Below are 15731 nucleotides of genomic sequence, written 5' to 3'. Positions count from 1 at the left end.
CGCCCCCCCAGACACCCCTCCAGGCGGGGGTCAGCTACTCACCAGCGGAGGAGCAGCACTGAGCGGTGGAGGAGCTGCCGCCTGCAGGGGGTCCTGTGACGGTGGGGGGACAGGAGAAGGGCTGGTGCTGTGTGTGGGCTGCCCAGGGTCTGTCCCACTCAGCCTGGCGCCTCTCCATCCTGAGCATTCGACCGCGGGCCACCCACGGCCTTCACTCAACCCCGGACAACACCCCGAGACTCCTGAGAAAATGGGGCCGGGGCCAGGCAAGGCAGAGCCCCCCTGCTCCATCGCGCTGGGGTCACACCCTCTGCACCTCCCGGAGCTGTGCCCTGCATCACTGCCCAGACTCTTCATGGTGACCTCCTCTGAGGGGGGTGGTCAGAGTGTGCTGGACGGACCCCGACTCCAGGACACCCTGGGGGCTGACCACACACAGGACATGGACGGCCTCACCCCAAAGGTGCCCTGAAGCACCATCCAGCCCTGGTCAGGGGTCCCCTGGACCTTGTGACTTGCCCAGTGAAGGGTGGACCTCAACACGGGGGCACTCGGCCTGGAGGAGCCACACAGTCTGACCCTTGTCTGGGGGACAAGACACAGGTTCCCCTGAAGGGGCCTGTCTCCCCCATCTCCGGACGCCCACTCCCCAGCAGCCCAGCAGGGTCGGGTCTGTGTGCCTCCCCACCGATGCTGGGGCTCAGCGTCCAGGCCCCCGTGATGTTCAGCTGAGACCAGGCTCAGGGAGCTGAGCCAGGCGTGGAGGTGGGGGCTGCTCTTCATCGCATTGCGTGGACTTCTCACTGCAGCGGCTTCTCTCGTTGTGGAGCACAAGCTCTAGGGCGTGTGGGCTCAGTAGTTGTGGCGTACAGGTTTTATTTGCTCCGTGTCATGTAGAATGTCTCTCAGGGCCAGGGACCGAACCCATGTCCCCTGCACTGGCAGGCGAATTCTTATCCACGGGACCAGCAGAAAGTCCAAGGAATTGTCTTCTGATGGCGGTACTATGTTGTCAGTCTGATCCTCATATCCTGCATTATTGAGCTTCCCTCCCTCCTGAACAGTTCTGGCGCCTCCTCTGGGTGGCCCCCGTACCCTCCGACCTGTATCTGGACACCGTCTCTCTTTGATCTGCCAGGACCCAACCCCAGGGAGGCAGGCTCTGTGGCTGCTGTCCGCGGTGCTGACCGGGATTCGACGGGTGTCTGGTTTCAGCACCACGGTCAGAGTCTATGAAGGCAAGGCAGCCTCCACCATTTCCTGCTGTCTCTGTTGGCCAGTTTTCATCAGCTGAGCCCCATCCGTGGTCCTCTTGTGTGTTCTCCAAGCAGGAGTCAAACAAAACATCCAACCAGAGCATGCGGGTAAACTGGACAAACACCAGGAGGGCTGTAGTAGTTGACAGTGACTCAAATTCCGCTCGTGATCCATGCACCCCTAGGAGGAATCCAGTGCAGAAGCTCATGGTGCTGGCGCCGCGCTCAGCATCACCACTGCTGGAGCAGCCGGGGTGGGGGGTCATATGATGTTCATTTTCCTCTACCCCTTCAGAACTGTCTTCTACCAGACCAGGGTCAGCATACCAGATATCTAGGTATGGCCCAAAGATAACAGACTGGGCTCACACCAAAGTAGGTTTCAAAACCTAGATCTGCCTCTCGCTAGCTCTGTGTCCTTGGGACCGTCGTTATGCTTCCCTGAGGCTCACTTTGCTTTTCTGTGAAATGGCAATAACAATGGTGTCTGCTTCATGGGAAGCAGATGGTCAGAGACTATTATATTCTGTTTCTCATAGGAGGCGAGCAGTTTAGCTAACAGGCACGATCTGGAGGCAGGCATCCTGGGATTGTATCAGAGTTCTGACTGATGCTGAAACTCCAATACTTTGACCACCTGATGCAAACAGCTGACTCACTGGAAAAGACCCTGATGCTGGGAAAGATTGAAGGCAGGAGGAGAAGGGGGGGACAGAGGATGAGATGGTTGGATGGCATCACCGACTCAATGGACATGAGTTTGAGTAAACTCTGGGAGAAGTGAAGCACAGGGAAGCCTGGCGTGCTGCTGTCCATGGAGTCACAAAGAGTCAGAAACGACTTAGCAACTGAACAACAACTGCCTTTTATTAACTTTGTGACTTAGACAAAGTCATGCCACTACTTTGTCATCTATCAAATGAAGATAATGCCAGGACCTGCTCTATAGGGTTTTTGTGAGAAACTAAATGGTTTACACGTGACGCGTGGAGTAAAATGTCTGGCAGGTACTTAGCACTCATTCAAGAAAGTGGGCTGTTATTACTGCTATTACCATTACCATCAACACCAAGCACCTAGACACAGTCTGATAAACTGCTTCTGTTTGGTAATGAGTGCTGCTTTTATGAATTATTCTTAGGATTTTTGTGAGGGTCCTTAAACTTCTGACGTTGATGAAGAAACTAAAGCTACAAGCTGAAAAGTGACTTGCCTAGGAAACTGGAGCTCCGATCAAGGCCGTCTGACAGCAGTGCATCGTCCCACCTGCCAGCATTTAGCAGCAAGGCAGGAAGAACCTTAGGAATCCCCCACCCCCACCCCCAGATGGAAGACCAGGGCACATGGCACTTTGGCCAGAAGTTTGCACAAATTATCTATCGGCCCTTCTCTATTTCCTCACCTTTGCCAATTGTGCCCGGATACGCCCTTCCTTCATGGAACCTGCAATGGATCCCAGGAGCTTTTCATGCTGGCGTTGCAACTAGGACGCGGGAACTGCAGACAGTCATTTGGAAATATTGTCGGTTATCCAAACCACGGGGAGGAGGAGCTCTGGCATCCAGTGGGCGGAGCCCTAGGGCCGAGCTGAGCATCCCACACCCACAGTGCACAAGACCCTACACCCCACAAAGAACGACCCGCCCCCAGATACCAATAGCTCTGGGTGTGGAAAGGCTGGTCTGTGTGTTTGTAAGAGACCAACACAGAATAGGAAGGTGTATACCTCACACCAGTTTCACAAGAATTGGACTGGATGCGGTCATCAAAACCTTATTGGTTAGGGTTATTTTTCCTTTCCCCCTTTACAGGGACCGGGGGCGGGGGGGTGGGGGGGGGGGGGAGAAGGTTTCCCAAGCGGTCCAGTGGTTAGGGCTCTGCAGTGTCACTGCTGAGGGTCTGGGTTCAGTCCCTGGTGGGGAACTAAGATCTCACAATCTGTGTGGTGTGGTTCCCCACCACCACCCCAAAATCCTTCCTTTCCGTCTTTACAAGGAAAGAGTATCGTTTATGTAACTGAAAAGCACATTTACAAAAAAGAAACAAAAATAGCAGTGGGTGTATCCAAACCAAAGAAATAAAACTGCATCTGAACTGTAGGGAGGGGGTAGGCGGGTGGTGTTGGGGGATTGCAGGCGGCCCTGAGAGCGAGCAGCTGGAAGGAGGGGGGAGCTCCGGAGGCTGCCCGCAGCCCTAGGGCTCCACCTGTGGACCGCGGACGCGATCTTCCGCCTCTCTCCGGATTTCTGTCTCTTTCTGTCCCTCCCTCCCTCCCTTGCTCTCAGTCTCACCCGGTCTGTCCCTGCCCTCCCGGGATCCCTCCCTTCCCGCTCTGCCTCTAGAAGGAGGCTCTTTCAAAGTCCTTTTGGTTCTCGTAAATATTTCCTGATGGCAAACGGCGAACCCTGGGTCATTCCCCCGACCATCAGCAGCCTCTGCTCGCATCCCTGAACGGCAGGGGAAATCCCACACTTCCGGTGTAGGGCAGTGCACTTCCGGCCTCTGACTCTCCCGGGCCCTTGGTAGAGGGCCCGCCATGCTGAGTCAGTTTCCTCATCCGTTCAGTGGACCTAATGCACAGCTCCTGCCTCGTAGGTTGGTACAAGGCCTAAATGAGAGAACATGGGAGCAGGGCTTGGAACAGAGCCTGCACACCGCAAGGTGTTCCGTAGATGTTGTCCTGCAGTTCGACCCCCGGGTCGGGAAGATCCCCTGGAGAAGGGAATGACTACCTCCTCCGGTATTCCTGCCTGGAAAATCCCACAGACAGAGGAGCCTGGCGGGCTGCAGTCCATGGCGTCACAAAGAGTCGGACACGACTGAGCGACTGACACTTTCACATCTGAACCAGCTTCCCTTCCCTTCCCAAAACAGCTGAACCTCCTCACCCAAGCCCGGGCCAGGAGGGCAGAGCCCCACAAGCACCCCCGCCTACCAGTCCAGACTGCAGCCGCCCCTCCGCCCTCCCTCCTGATTTCCAAGCGGAGCCCCCACTGGGGAGCTAAACGCTCCTCAGCTGCTCTAGACGGGGCTACCCGATACCTGGACCACTGGCCCAGTGGCGATTTCCTTGTAGAATGAATATGAAATACCATTAAAAGTTTAGTTCTGGCCCAACTAGCTACAGTTCAAGTGCCGACAGCCACATGTGGCTACTGTACCGGACATGCCCATCATTCCAGAAGGTTCAGTTCAGTTCAGTCGCTCAGTCGTGTCCGACTCTTTGACCCCATGAACTGCAGTACGCCAGGCCTCCCTGTCCATCACCAACTCCTGGAGTCCACCCAAACTCATGTCCATTGACTTGGTGATGCCACCCAACCATCTCATCCTCTGTTGTCCCCTTCTCCTCCTGCTTTCAATCTTTCCCAACATCAGGGTCTTTTCAAATGAGTCAGCTCTTCGCATCAGGTGGCCAAAATATTGGAGTTTCAGCTTCAACATCAGTCCTTCCAATGAACACCCAGGACTGATCTCCTTTAGGATGGACTGGTTGGATCTCCTTGCTGTCCAAGAGACTCTCAAGAGTCTTCTCCAACACCACAGTTCATAAGCATCAATTCTTCTGCACTCAGCTTTCTTTATAGTCCAACTCTCACATCCATACATGATTACTGGAAAAACCATAGCCTTGACTAGATGGACCTTTGTTGACAAAGTAATGTCTCTGCTTTTTAATATGCTGTCTAGTTTGGTCATAACTTTTCTTCCAAGAAGCAAGCGTCTTTTAATTTCATGGCTGCAATCACCATCTGCAGTGATTTTTGGAGCCCCCAAAATAAATTCAGCCACTGTTTCCACTGTTTCCCCATCTATTTGCCATGAAATGATGGGACTGGATGCCATGATCTTAGTTTTCTGAATGTTGAGTTTGAAGCCAACTTTTCCACTCTCCTCTTTCACATCAAGAGGCTCTTTAGTTCTTCTTCACTTTCTGCCATAAAGGTTGTGTCATCTGCATACCTGAGATTATTGATATTTCTCCCAGCAATCTTGATTCAAGCTTGTGCTGAAGGTTCTGTGGGACAGATCTCCCCCCCACCCCGCCCCTACCCCACTCCGAGGTCTTGTCCATAATAGAACCTTCCTCTTCTGTATTTTCTGTTTCTCCTCAGGGTCAGCCTGCCTGAGTTCAAATCCCACCCACACAGCTTTACAGCTGCATGAGCTAAGTTTCCTAAGACAAAACAAAGTGGAAAACCCAATGGGAATAGTAATACCACCCTCCTCTCACCCATAGAGTTATTCCAAAGAGTAAGATTATGTAAGGAGAGAGTTTAGAACCACTCCTAAATGATTCCAACCCTTCCATGAGCATTAGCTGCTATTGTTGTTGTTATGCACTTTCTTCAAGATGCTGAAATAAGTTCATAGCCCCCTTTTAAAATCTGCATGAATGAGTTCCAAAAGAATCTGCCAAGCGGGAAAGAAGTGGTAGCCCCAAGTCATGCAGTGAAAGTTCCTCTGTGTGTGTTTAACATCTGTTTCTTTGGCGGCACAGGGTCTTAGCTGTAGCATGTGCAATCTAGTTCCCTGACCAGGAATTGAACCTGGGGCCCCTGCATTGGGAGCACAGAGTCTTAGCCCCTGGACCACCAGGGAAGCCCCTCCTTCGTGTATTTAAAATGTATTTTCTTAGAGCAACACGTTGATCGGCTGTTCTCAACCAGGGGCGTTATACCGGGGGATAACAGTGAGGAGTCTAAATCATGGGGAGGGAGAGCTACTAGCATTGGTGCGTGGAGCCCTGGGACCCTGCCAAGCATCCCGCAGTGCACAGGCCGCCCCCACCACCAGCAGTGACCCAGCCCCAAATGCCAGTAGCTCCCAGTGCTGAACCACCGGTCTATGCGTAAGAGCTCAACCCAGCTGAATGGCGCATTGTTGCTGTTTAGTCGCTCAGTCATGTGTGACTCTTTGCAACTCCATGGACTGTGGCCCGCCAGGCTCCTCTGACCATTCAATTTCCCCGGCAAGAATACTGGAGTGAATTGCAACTTCCTTCTCCAGGGCATCTTCCCGACCCAGGGATCGAACCTGCATCTCCTGAATTGGCAGGTGGGTTCTTTACCACTAAGCCAACAGGGAAGCCCCTTGAAAGGTGTATAAAGTGAAGTCCCTAAGTCGTGTCCAACTCTTTGCCACCCCATGAACTGTAGCCTGCCAGGCTTCTCCATCCATCGGATTGTCTAGGCAAGAATACTGGAGTGGGTTCTTATTTCCTTCTCCAGGGGATCTTCCAACCCAGGGATGGAACCCAGGGATCTCCTGCACTGCAGGCAGACTCTTAACCATCTGAGCCACCAGGGAAGCCCCTGGAAGGTATATACCTCAAACTAATTTCATGGCCTTGGACTGGACAAGATCATCAAAACCTTACTGCTGCTGCTGCTGCTGCTGCTGCTAAGTCACTTCAGTCATGTCCGACTCTTAGCGACCCCATGGACTGCAACCCACCAGAGTCCTCTGTCCATGGGATTCTCCAGGCAAGAACATTGGAGTGGGTTGCCATTTCCTTCTCCAATGCATGATAATGAAAAGTGAATGTGAAGTTGCTCAGTTGTGTCTGACTCTTAGCGACTCCATGGACTGCAGCCTATCAGGCTCCTCTATCCATGGACTTTTCCAGGCAAGAATACTGGAGTGGGTTGCCATTGCCTTCTCCCCAAACCTTACTAGCTAGCGTTTTTTTCTCTTTTTCAAGGAGGGTGTGTTCAGGTACCCTTTATGTAACTAAAAATTACTTCTTTGAAAAAAGAAACAAAATAGCAAATGTATCCAAACCAAGCAAAGAAACGAAAATCTTTCTCCCAGCCCTACCTCTTCCTCTGCATACCCTGTTTCCTACTCCTTCCTTGGATTCCCAAATTCTCCTCCCTGTCTCCCTCCCCTCCCCCACAGCAAACTGGCTCCCACCCACCCAACCCCCACGGGTGGTTCTCACTCAGGCCACTGGTGGCCTCTGGCTTGTTATCAAATCCAGTGGAATTTTTTTTTTTTAGATCAGACTTGCTCTGCTTCTGAGCCTGCAGGGAGGGGGCGTGTGTGTCCTCCCAGGCCTTCCACCACCCATCCCCCTCTTCCTTGTCTGATGCTTCCCGGTTCCGGTCCAAGTTCCTCCCCTTTTTATCTCTCAGTGTCACCCTTCACTGCCGCTTCATCTTAGGCCTCTGTTCTTCCCACTTCAATCAGAACCGGCTACATAGTTTTCAGGGTGCATGGCAAAGGAAGATGGCGGGGTCCCTTGTTCAAAAGGATCAATAGTTTCAAGATAGAGCAAACCATTAAACAAGTACCGGGCCCTGCTGGGCACGGAGCCCCCAGGGACCGTACAGGCACTCCCGTCTGCTCTGGTGGGGCTGACTGCCCTTCCCTCTGCTCTGGGTCAGGGTCTCCTGGGTCTCTGGTCCGCCTGCTCCGCCTCCCAGGCTCTCCAGCTTGGTGGTTGCCCCAGCATCCCCTGGGACCTGCCGTCTGAAGGTCCCTGGGGTAGACAGAACGCACGTCTAAAGATGCCCAGGAACGAGTCCCTGAAACCTATGTAGTCGTGACTCTTTGCAACCCCATGGATTGCAGCCCGGCAGGCGCCTCTGTCCATTCAATTTCCCAGGTAAGAATACTGGAGTGGTTGCCATTTCCTCCCCCAGGGGATCTTCCCACCCCAGGGAACGAACCCGTGTCTCCTGCACTGCAGCTGAATTCTGTTTATTTATTTATTTTTAGCTACATTAGGCCTTTGTTGCAGCATGCGGACTTTCTCTAGTCTCTGTGAGCAGGGCTACTCTCGGGTTCAGCTGCCGGGCCTCCCGTCGCGGCGGGTGCTCTTGCAGAGCAGGGGGTGCGGCTCGAGGTCCCCAGTGGTTGCCGTGTGAGGGCGCAGTGCCTGTGGCCGACGGCCTCTAGAGTGCAGCCGCAGTGGCTGTGGCTCCAGGCTTAGTCGCTCTGCAGCACGTGGGATCTTCTGCATCGGGAACCGACCCCCTGTCCCCGGCACTGGCAGGCGGGTTCACGACCACGGGGCCCCTGGGAAGGCACAGACAGCTCAGCAGCGTGGAGCCTGTGCTGATGCCGGAGTGATGCATTGGATCTGCCATTACCCTGTTGTCCAGGTGGCCCTCACGTAATCACGTGAGCCCTGAAAGCAGAGGACCCTCTCTGGCCAGAGGCAGGAGGACAATGGCGCAGGCCTGCGAACCAGGGAGTTTGACGCCTAAGAGGGACTCAGACGGAGAGACAGTGAATGCAGAAGGACACAGGCAGCCTGTCGCAGCAGGCCGGCCCCCGACGACAGCGTAATAGGTGGGGGAGTTTGTCTTTTGTTTGTCTGCTTGAGGTGATGAGTGTTTTGGAATCAGATAGAGGTGATGTTTGTAAGACATTGAGAATATACTGCTGCTGCTGCTGCTAAGTCGCTTCAGTCGTGTCCGACTCTTGCAACCCCATAGATGGCAGCCCACCAGGCTCCCCGTCCCTGGTATTCTCTAGGCAAGAACACAGGAGTGGGTTGCCATTTCCTTCTCCATGAGAATATACTAAATCCCTTTAAAATGATGCATTGTAACGTGAGTCCAAACATCAATAGAAAATAACTAACTAAAATGCTGTAGTTATTTAAACATTTATCTTGGATGACTGCTCTCCCACCCCCACCTTAAATTTTGCCTTGGATGTGAAAGAAAAAAGTGTTAGTCGCTCAGTCGTGTCCGCCTCTTTGCGACTCCATGGACTGTAGCCCGCCAAGCTCCTCTCTCCGTGGGATTTTCCAGGCAAGAATACTGGAGTGGGTAGCCATGCCCTCCTCCAGGGGATCTTCCCCACCCGGGCATGGAACCCGGGTCTCCCGCATCGCAGGCGGATTCTTTACCATCTGAGCCACCGTCCCAGCCTGTTCCAGCCCATCCCCCTTCTGGACTGTGAAGTGGATTCTCTGCTCCTTCAAGTTCTGACCCTGTTTTTCCCGCTTAATACCTGTCTCAGGACAAATCAGAAACTCCCAGTGGCTTCCAACCCCGATCTCTCCAGGCAAACCAGGCTCCACCCGGAGCCTCGGGGCCCTGGGCTCCACCTGGCGGCCTGGCCCGCTCCCTCCGGTCCTCGGCCCTGTAAACACGCACTCCTCCTGCTTCGGAAGATTCAGGTCAAGCCACACCTCCGTATCCAGGACCCTCCCTGCTCTTGGCTGCAAAGGTGGCTCAAACGGTAAAGCGTGTGCCTGCAATGTCGGAGACCTGGGTTCGAGCCCTGGGTGGGGAAGATCCCTCTCCAGTATGCTTGCCTGGAGGATCCCCAAGGACAGAGGAGGCGGGTGGGCTACAGTCCATGGGGTCGCAAAGAGTTGGACACGACTGAGCGCCTTCTCTTTCTTTCCCTCCTCTCCAGGCCCGCCATCCCAGCTCACAACCGAGCCGGCCTTCTCCCCGGGTGGGGTTCTCCCCGCACTCACACCCTGGGGGATCGTCTCCCCACCCCACCCCAACCCCCCGTCACCGCTCGGCGCGGGCCCCCAGCGAGGTGACGCCCAGGCCCGGACCTTCAACTCCCCAACGCAGGCAGGGAGCCGCCCTCCTACCGCCGGTCTCACTGCCTGACCTTGTGGGTTTCTCTCTCTTCCAGGCCCCACACTCGCTCCCCCAACCGCTGCAATCTGGAAGAAATTACTCTTTCCAAACAGCCAGACTTCCCCACTTGCAGGAAATTCCAGGCTGGCAGGGGAGGGGCCGGGCAGGGGGGCCGCCCAGTCCATCCAATCCCCCACCCCCTCCGCGGTCCTTCCCAGCGCACATCCAGTCCCGGCCACTTCCCGCCCCCACACTCAGCCTGGCGGGGCCTCCGCTTTCCCGCCGCGGCTTCTTAGTCCTTAAATCCTAGAGGCCAACTTTTTTTGGGGGGTGGGGGGTAGGGGGGGAATAAGGGAGGCCTGGGAGGGGCCTACTGCCTTAACCCTCTCGGCCCCTGACGGGCGAGCTGGACTGGGCGGGGACTCTGCGCCCCTCTGGGCTCCCATCATGGCCCCCGAGAGGGGCTGACTCTTCCGTTCCCGGTGCAGGTAAAGAGGGGACCCGGTGGCAGGGTCTGGCGGCGGGTGTGGGGCTCAGACTCCCGGGGCTGGTGGAGGGGAGGCCGGCGGGGTGCGGGGGGGTGGGTCTGGGACCCCCTCGCGTCCTGAGGCCGAGGAGGAACTGAACTAGGAGCCAGGGCTCCCGGGACCCAGAAGAGAAGGAGGGGGCGCTGCGGGCCGGCCGCCCGGGTCGTGAGTGCCCCTCCAGGTTCCGCCTGACGGGCCCTTCGCAGGTGAGATCCCGCCCGGAGGAAGGCGGAGGGAGGCGCGGGCCTGGGACCAGGAGGCGGAGGCGGGCCCCGAACCGAGAGGAGCGGGTCCCGGGCGGTGCAGGAGCCTGAGAGCGCGCCCGCCCGGTTCGGCGAGGACCGCGAGGTAAGGGGGGCACTGGCGGCCCCGGGGTCCCCAGGCAAGTCCAGAGGGGAGCGGGACAGACAGACGGCAGAAGGGACCGCGGCCGCTGAAGCCCGGGCCGCAGCCACGTGGCCTCAGGAAGCGCGCTCTGGAGCCCCAAGGGGGTCGGGGTGGGGTCCCGGTCCCCGGTCCCCCTGCGCCGTCCGGGTGCCGCCCGCCTGGTCGCCTCTCCCATGGGGCTGAGAACCAGCCAGGCTGGATGTGGGGCGGGCTGGGGCCCGGAGAGGACGGAGCAGAGCCAGCTGTGCGTCCCCACCCCCCCTGCAGCTGGAGCCTCGGCAGGAAAGGGGGGGCGCGTGGAGGCGGGAGGCGGGGCGCGCGGGTCCAGGGTCGCGGCTCCTGCTCTCTGCCCGGCCCGAGGTCGTCACACACAACAGCCCCTCTGTGCTGAGTTGGCCCGCCAGTGGCTTTTTCCGAGCATGACCTCATTGCATCAGACACACAAGGGAGATTCGAGCCTTCTATTTCAGGGGACACTGAGGCTCAGGGAAGTGGACAGACTGCTCCCCACACCCCCTCCACCCCATCCCAGCCCACCCCGGGTCACCCCGAGTTCTCAGAACTAGTCAGGAGGAGCGGTGGCTTTCAAAAACAATTTCTAACTGGTTGTTCTTACCTGGAACGTAAAAAAAGAAAAGCAAACAAACAGGGTCAAGGGTGTGGGTCCCTGGCCTTGATATGAAAGCATTATTATTATTTTCCCACGGGTCTGCACGCCCTACCCTTTGGGGACCATGAGCAATATAATACCCTTCCAACTCCGGAGTTCATCTGCCTGTGATCCAGATTCAGGCAGTATTTGTGCTGTGTGACCCACGGCCAGTTACCTCACCTCTCTGTGCCTCAAGCTGTCACCCACATCTCTAAAACCAACAGAATAGCAGAGTGCTCCCCGCAAAGGGCTGTTACCATGACTACATGAGTTCCTTCGTGTGCCTGAAGCGCTTGGACCCCTGCCTGGCCCAGGATAAGTGCTTGGGAAACAATGTCAGCATCATGAATACGCTCTAGGACAGCCCCTTGCAAACAGGCATTCCGATTTCCCAGTTTTCAGGGGAGCAAACTGAGGTGTGAGGTTGAGAAAGTTAGTTCCAGGTGTGTTCAGCGTCAAAAAACAAGTTGGTTTTTTTTTTTTTTTCCCCCTCCTTCTGGCTGCATGGCTTATGGGATCTTTGTTCCCTGGATCCAGGATGGGACCCAGGTCGTCTACAGTGCAAGTGCAGAGTCCGAATGACTGGACCACCAGGGAATTTCCAGAGACCAAGATCTTAAGGAGCTGCTAAGTGCTGGAAAATGGCAGAGCTATCACCCTGTAGAGTGGTGGGAGGACGGGATGAGGGTAAGGTGGGGGGTGGGCAGGGAGAGGAAGCAGTGGCGGAGAGCTGTCCAGGGAGGGCCAGTGCCCTGGGCTGCTGTCAGCCAAAGGTGTACCTCTGGGCTCTGGAGGCCCGCAGAGCTGCTTTGTGACCTCGGGCAAGTCACGTACCCTCTCTGAGCATCTGTTTCCTTCTCTGGGACAGGCGAGGATAATCTAAGGTTGGACCACGGAGCACACAGCATTTTCTGTGTACTGGCTACCATGCCAAGACTTTCCCCGGGGCAATATCTCACCAATTCTTTTTTTTTTTTTTTGGTTGCACTGATTGGCTAACAGGGTCTTAGTTCCCTAAACAGGGACTGAACCAGTGCCCTTGGCAGTGAAAGCTCATAGTCCTCACCACCAGACTGCCAGGGAATTCCCCCTCACTCCTTGCAAAGCGACTATGAACTATCCTATGAGTACCATTCCATTTTTGAGATGAGGAAGTGAGGTCAGAAAGGGTAAGTAATTTGCCCAAAGCCAGCCAGCAATGTGCACAGTCAGATCCAAGTCTGGGCAGCTGGCTTTCTGAGTTCTGCTTTTTTCACCTACATAATTCAAGGCAGCTCAGTGAGACGGGGGCGCTGCTAGCTCTGAGACAGATTTTTTTTTTTTTTTTTTTTAAAACTGTGGATTGAGATTCGTTAATGAGCAGAGGTCAGCATTAAAAAAGACAGGGAATTCCCTGGTGGTCCAGTGGTTAGGACTCTGGGCTCCCACTGCAGGGGATGTGGGTTCGATGCCTGGTTGGGGAACTAAGGTCCTGCATAGCATGGCCAAAATAATAATAATAATAATATAGATTAGAATTGAAACTATCTAAGTGCCTAGCATGTGCTGAGTAGTCTCATTTAATAAAATGTTGTTTCCCTTATATACTGGGTGGGGTGGGGAAGGAATGGTGATTGTGTTTCAGATTGCAGTACAATATATTTATTCACCTGGGTGGAGGTTAGGGAGTTTTGAGAAGCGCTATAGAGGTGGTCAAGCAAGACTGGTTTTTCAAGAGAAATAAATGTAAAGTGTGTGTGTGTGTTTGAGTAGGGGAGTGGAGAGCCCTTAGACCACAGCCATCTATAATTATTTCAAATCCTTTGGCTTTAATTTTTCTCCACGTTATCGACGGCATTTCTGAGGGTGGTGGTTACTAAAAGGGCAATGCTTTGCCTGCTTCAGAGGATTTTATCAAATCTAAATTTTGTTCCACACTTTTGTTTGGGGATACCTCTCCCCCCACCCCCACCCCCAGTGCTATCACTATCAATTGACTGGTGATATTACAAATATAGTTTTCTTTGAGTGTTTCTGTGTGCCCTACAAGGAAGGTAGTGTTATTTTACCCATTTTCAGATAGAAAACAAGCCAAGCGATCACATCATTTATCTCAGTTCTTACAGTTGGCAAAGGTGGGGCTTCAATTCAAATAGAAATAATGTTTATTATTATTATAACAGTGACTGTTAAAACAAAAGTACAAGGTCATCAAAATCCCTCCCAGAAGTTCCATAAAAACAGTCAAGTTCCAGGATATGGGCAAAGGTTGGTGGACATATCTATTTACCATCAAGTCCGCATGCAGTCATGTGGCCACAGGGCACCTGGTTTATAGTTCATGAGCTGCCAGATTGGAATTTATACCATTCTTGCCATGTTTTGACATAGGAAATTTTGCATTATTATTACTGTTACTCTTAGCAAGAAGTAAGATATTATGTGGCTTATTTCAAAACCAGATAATTCGACTGTAAAACACTGTGTAAAACGCTGTGGGCATGGGGGGGATGGTCTCAGGGGTAAAGAGTCCACCTACAAATACAGGAGATGCAGGTTTGATCCCTGGGTGGAGAAGATCCCCTGGAAGAGGAAATGGCAACCCACTCCAGGGCTCTTGCCTGGAGAATCCCATGGACAGAGGAGCCTGGCTGACTGCAGTCCATGGGGTTGTAAAGAGTCGGACACGACTGAGCGTGCATGTGGACACACACACACGCACACATACATACACGTGCAAGTATACAGATTTCCCAGGCCCACCCTAAACCTCCCAAATTAGAATCCTCAGGCCAGCCTACATTACGACTTTTGTGTGTCCCAGGCAAAGCTTTCATGGACATAATTATATATGTTATAATTATATTTTATGACCGTGTTGGTATAAAGACAAACACAGTCCAGACATTTTGAAATAAATCAAAACACAGCATCCCTCGGCTCAGAAGGGGCTTTTGTACCTTGTGTATTGACAGGGTGGGGGGCTCCCCTCGTCCGAGAGGGTCTCCTCTGCCATCCTCTGGGCTGTGTGAGCTCTGTGGGCCCGGAAGGTGGCGTCGGAGAAGACCCGCGCCTGTACCCGCCCTGCGCGATCTGGCGGCCAGCGGCCTCAGTTAAAGACCAGCGGTGCAGAAAGGTAATAACAATATATTAAAACTGTGTGTGGGCCTCTAGAAGTGTGGCAGGCGCTGGGCACCGTGTCTCTTCCCCTAAAGGACAGGGGCAGCTCTGTCTTAAGGGTGGAGTGATAGTAGCTCAGTCGTGTCCGGCTCTTTGTGACCCCATGGACCTTAGCCCGCCAGGCTCCCCTGTCCAGGGAATTCTCCAGGCAAGAATACTGGAGTGGTTGCCAGTCCCTTCTCCAGGTGATCTTCCCGACCCAGGAATCGAACGCGGGTCTGCTGCATTGCAGGCGGATTCTTTACTGTCTGAGCCACCGGGGGAGCCGGTCTTCAGGGCGGAGTTTCTGCCAAGTTTGGGAAGCAGTCTGCAGGCTTGGTGAAGCGTGTCTTGCTCCTTCTCTGGAGTATGAAATCCTCAAACGTTAGTTCTAAGTGCAGTTAACATACAGGCAGACCTAAATTTGAGTCTGAGTTTTGAATCAAGCAGCTGTGACCTCGGGCCTCAGTTTCCCCAGCTGTAAAATTGGAGTAACCCCCGTACCCCCCACCACGGTCGTGCTGTGCGTGTCTAGAGCATCCTTTGCACCGCGGGCTAGGTCAGGGCTGGGAACGCGGCAGCAGCCCCTGAGGGAGGTCGTGCTAACCCGCCCCTACCCCGCAGATGCCGGTGCTGAAGCAGTTGGGCCCCGCGCAGCCCAAGAAGCGGCCGGAGCGCGGCGCCTTGTCCATCTCCGCGCCGCTCGGCGACTTCCGGCACACGCTGCACGTGGGACGCGGCGGCGACGCCTTCGGGGACACCTCGTTCCTGAGCCGCCACGGCGGCGGGCCGCCCCCCGAGCCCCGGTCGCCGCCCGCGGGGGCCCCGCGCTCCGCCCCGCCGCCCGCAGTGCCGCAGGCCTCGCCGCCCGCCCTCCGCGCGCCTGCGCCCGCTGACCCGCTGCTGTCCTTCCACCTGGATTTGGGCCCCTCCATGCTAGACGCAGTGCTGGGTGTCATGGACGCGGAGCGCCCGGGCGCCGCTGCCGCCAAGCCCGACGTGGACCCCGGTCCCGGGGCGCAGCACCCCCGGGCCCGCTGCCTCGCCAACGCGGACATCGAGCCGGACGACGTCATCGGCCTGTAGGGACCCCCATTCCCTGCGCTCTTACCGCCCAGCGCCCCACTTCTTTCTACATAAACCGACAAGGTCTGTGTCCCGGGTTTCGTCTGTTCACTTTGCACGTGGGGAGCGGTAATGGGACGGGGTGACG

At 55.0% G+C, this 15731-nt stretch overlaps 1 protein-coding gene and 1 non-coding gene across 5 annotated transcripts; one reads left to right on the top strand and one right to left on the bottom strand.

Annotated features, from left to right (window-relative positions):
* Nucleotides 1–5785: 5785 nt before the first annotated feature.
* TRNAG-CCC lies at nucleotides 5786–5858 on the bottom strand. Its single transcript has one exon. It is a non-coding gene; the product is annotated as a tRNA-Gly (tRNA).
* Nucleotides 5859–10011: 4153 nt separating this feature from the next.
* CDC42EP5 (CDC42 effector protein 5) lies at nucleotides 10012–15674 on the top strand. 4 transcript variants are annotated; one of them, XM_043900296.1, is made up of 4 exons: nucleotides 10016–10302; nucleotides 10548–10689; nucleotides 14335–14495; nucleotides 15143–15674. In XM_043900296.1, the coding sequence occupies exon 4, from the start codon at nucleotides 15143–15145 to the stop codon at nucleotides 15602–15604; it is 462 nt and encodes a 153-aa protein (XP_043756231.1). In that variant the 5' UTR covers nucleotides 10016–10302; nucleotides 10548–10689; nucleotides 14335–14495; the 3' UTR covers nucleotides 15605–15674. The 4 variants fall into 4 exon arrangements, with proteins under 4 accessions (XP_043756233.1, XP_043756231.1, XP_043756232.1 ...); XM_043900297.1 differs by lacking the exon at nucleotides 10548–10689; XM_043900295.1 differs by lacking the exon at nucleotides 14335–14495 and having other exon boundaries at nucleotides 10026–10302.
* The last annotated feature ends 57 nt before the right edge of the window (nucleotides 15675–15731 follow it).

This window comes from Cervus elaphus, chromosome 4 (genome assembly GCF_910594005.1).
Source record: "Cervus elaphus chromosome 4, mCerEla1.1, whole genome shotgun sequence".
NCBI lineage: Eukaryota > Metazoa > Chordata > Mammalia > Artiodactyla > Cervidae > Cervus > Cervus elaphus.
Note: the sequence above shows the minus strand (reverse complement) of the source record. Positions and strands in the feature narration are given on the sequence as shown.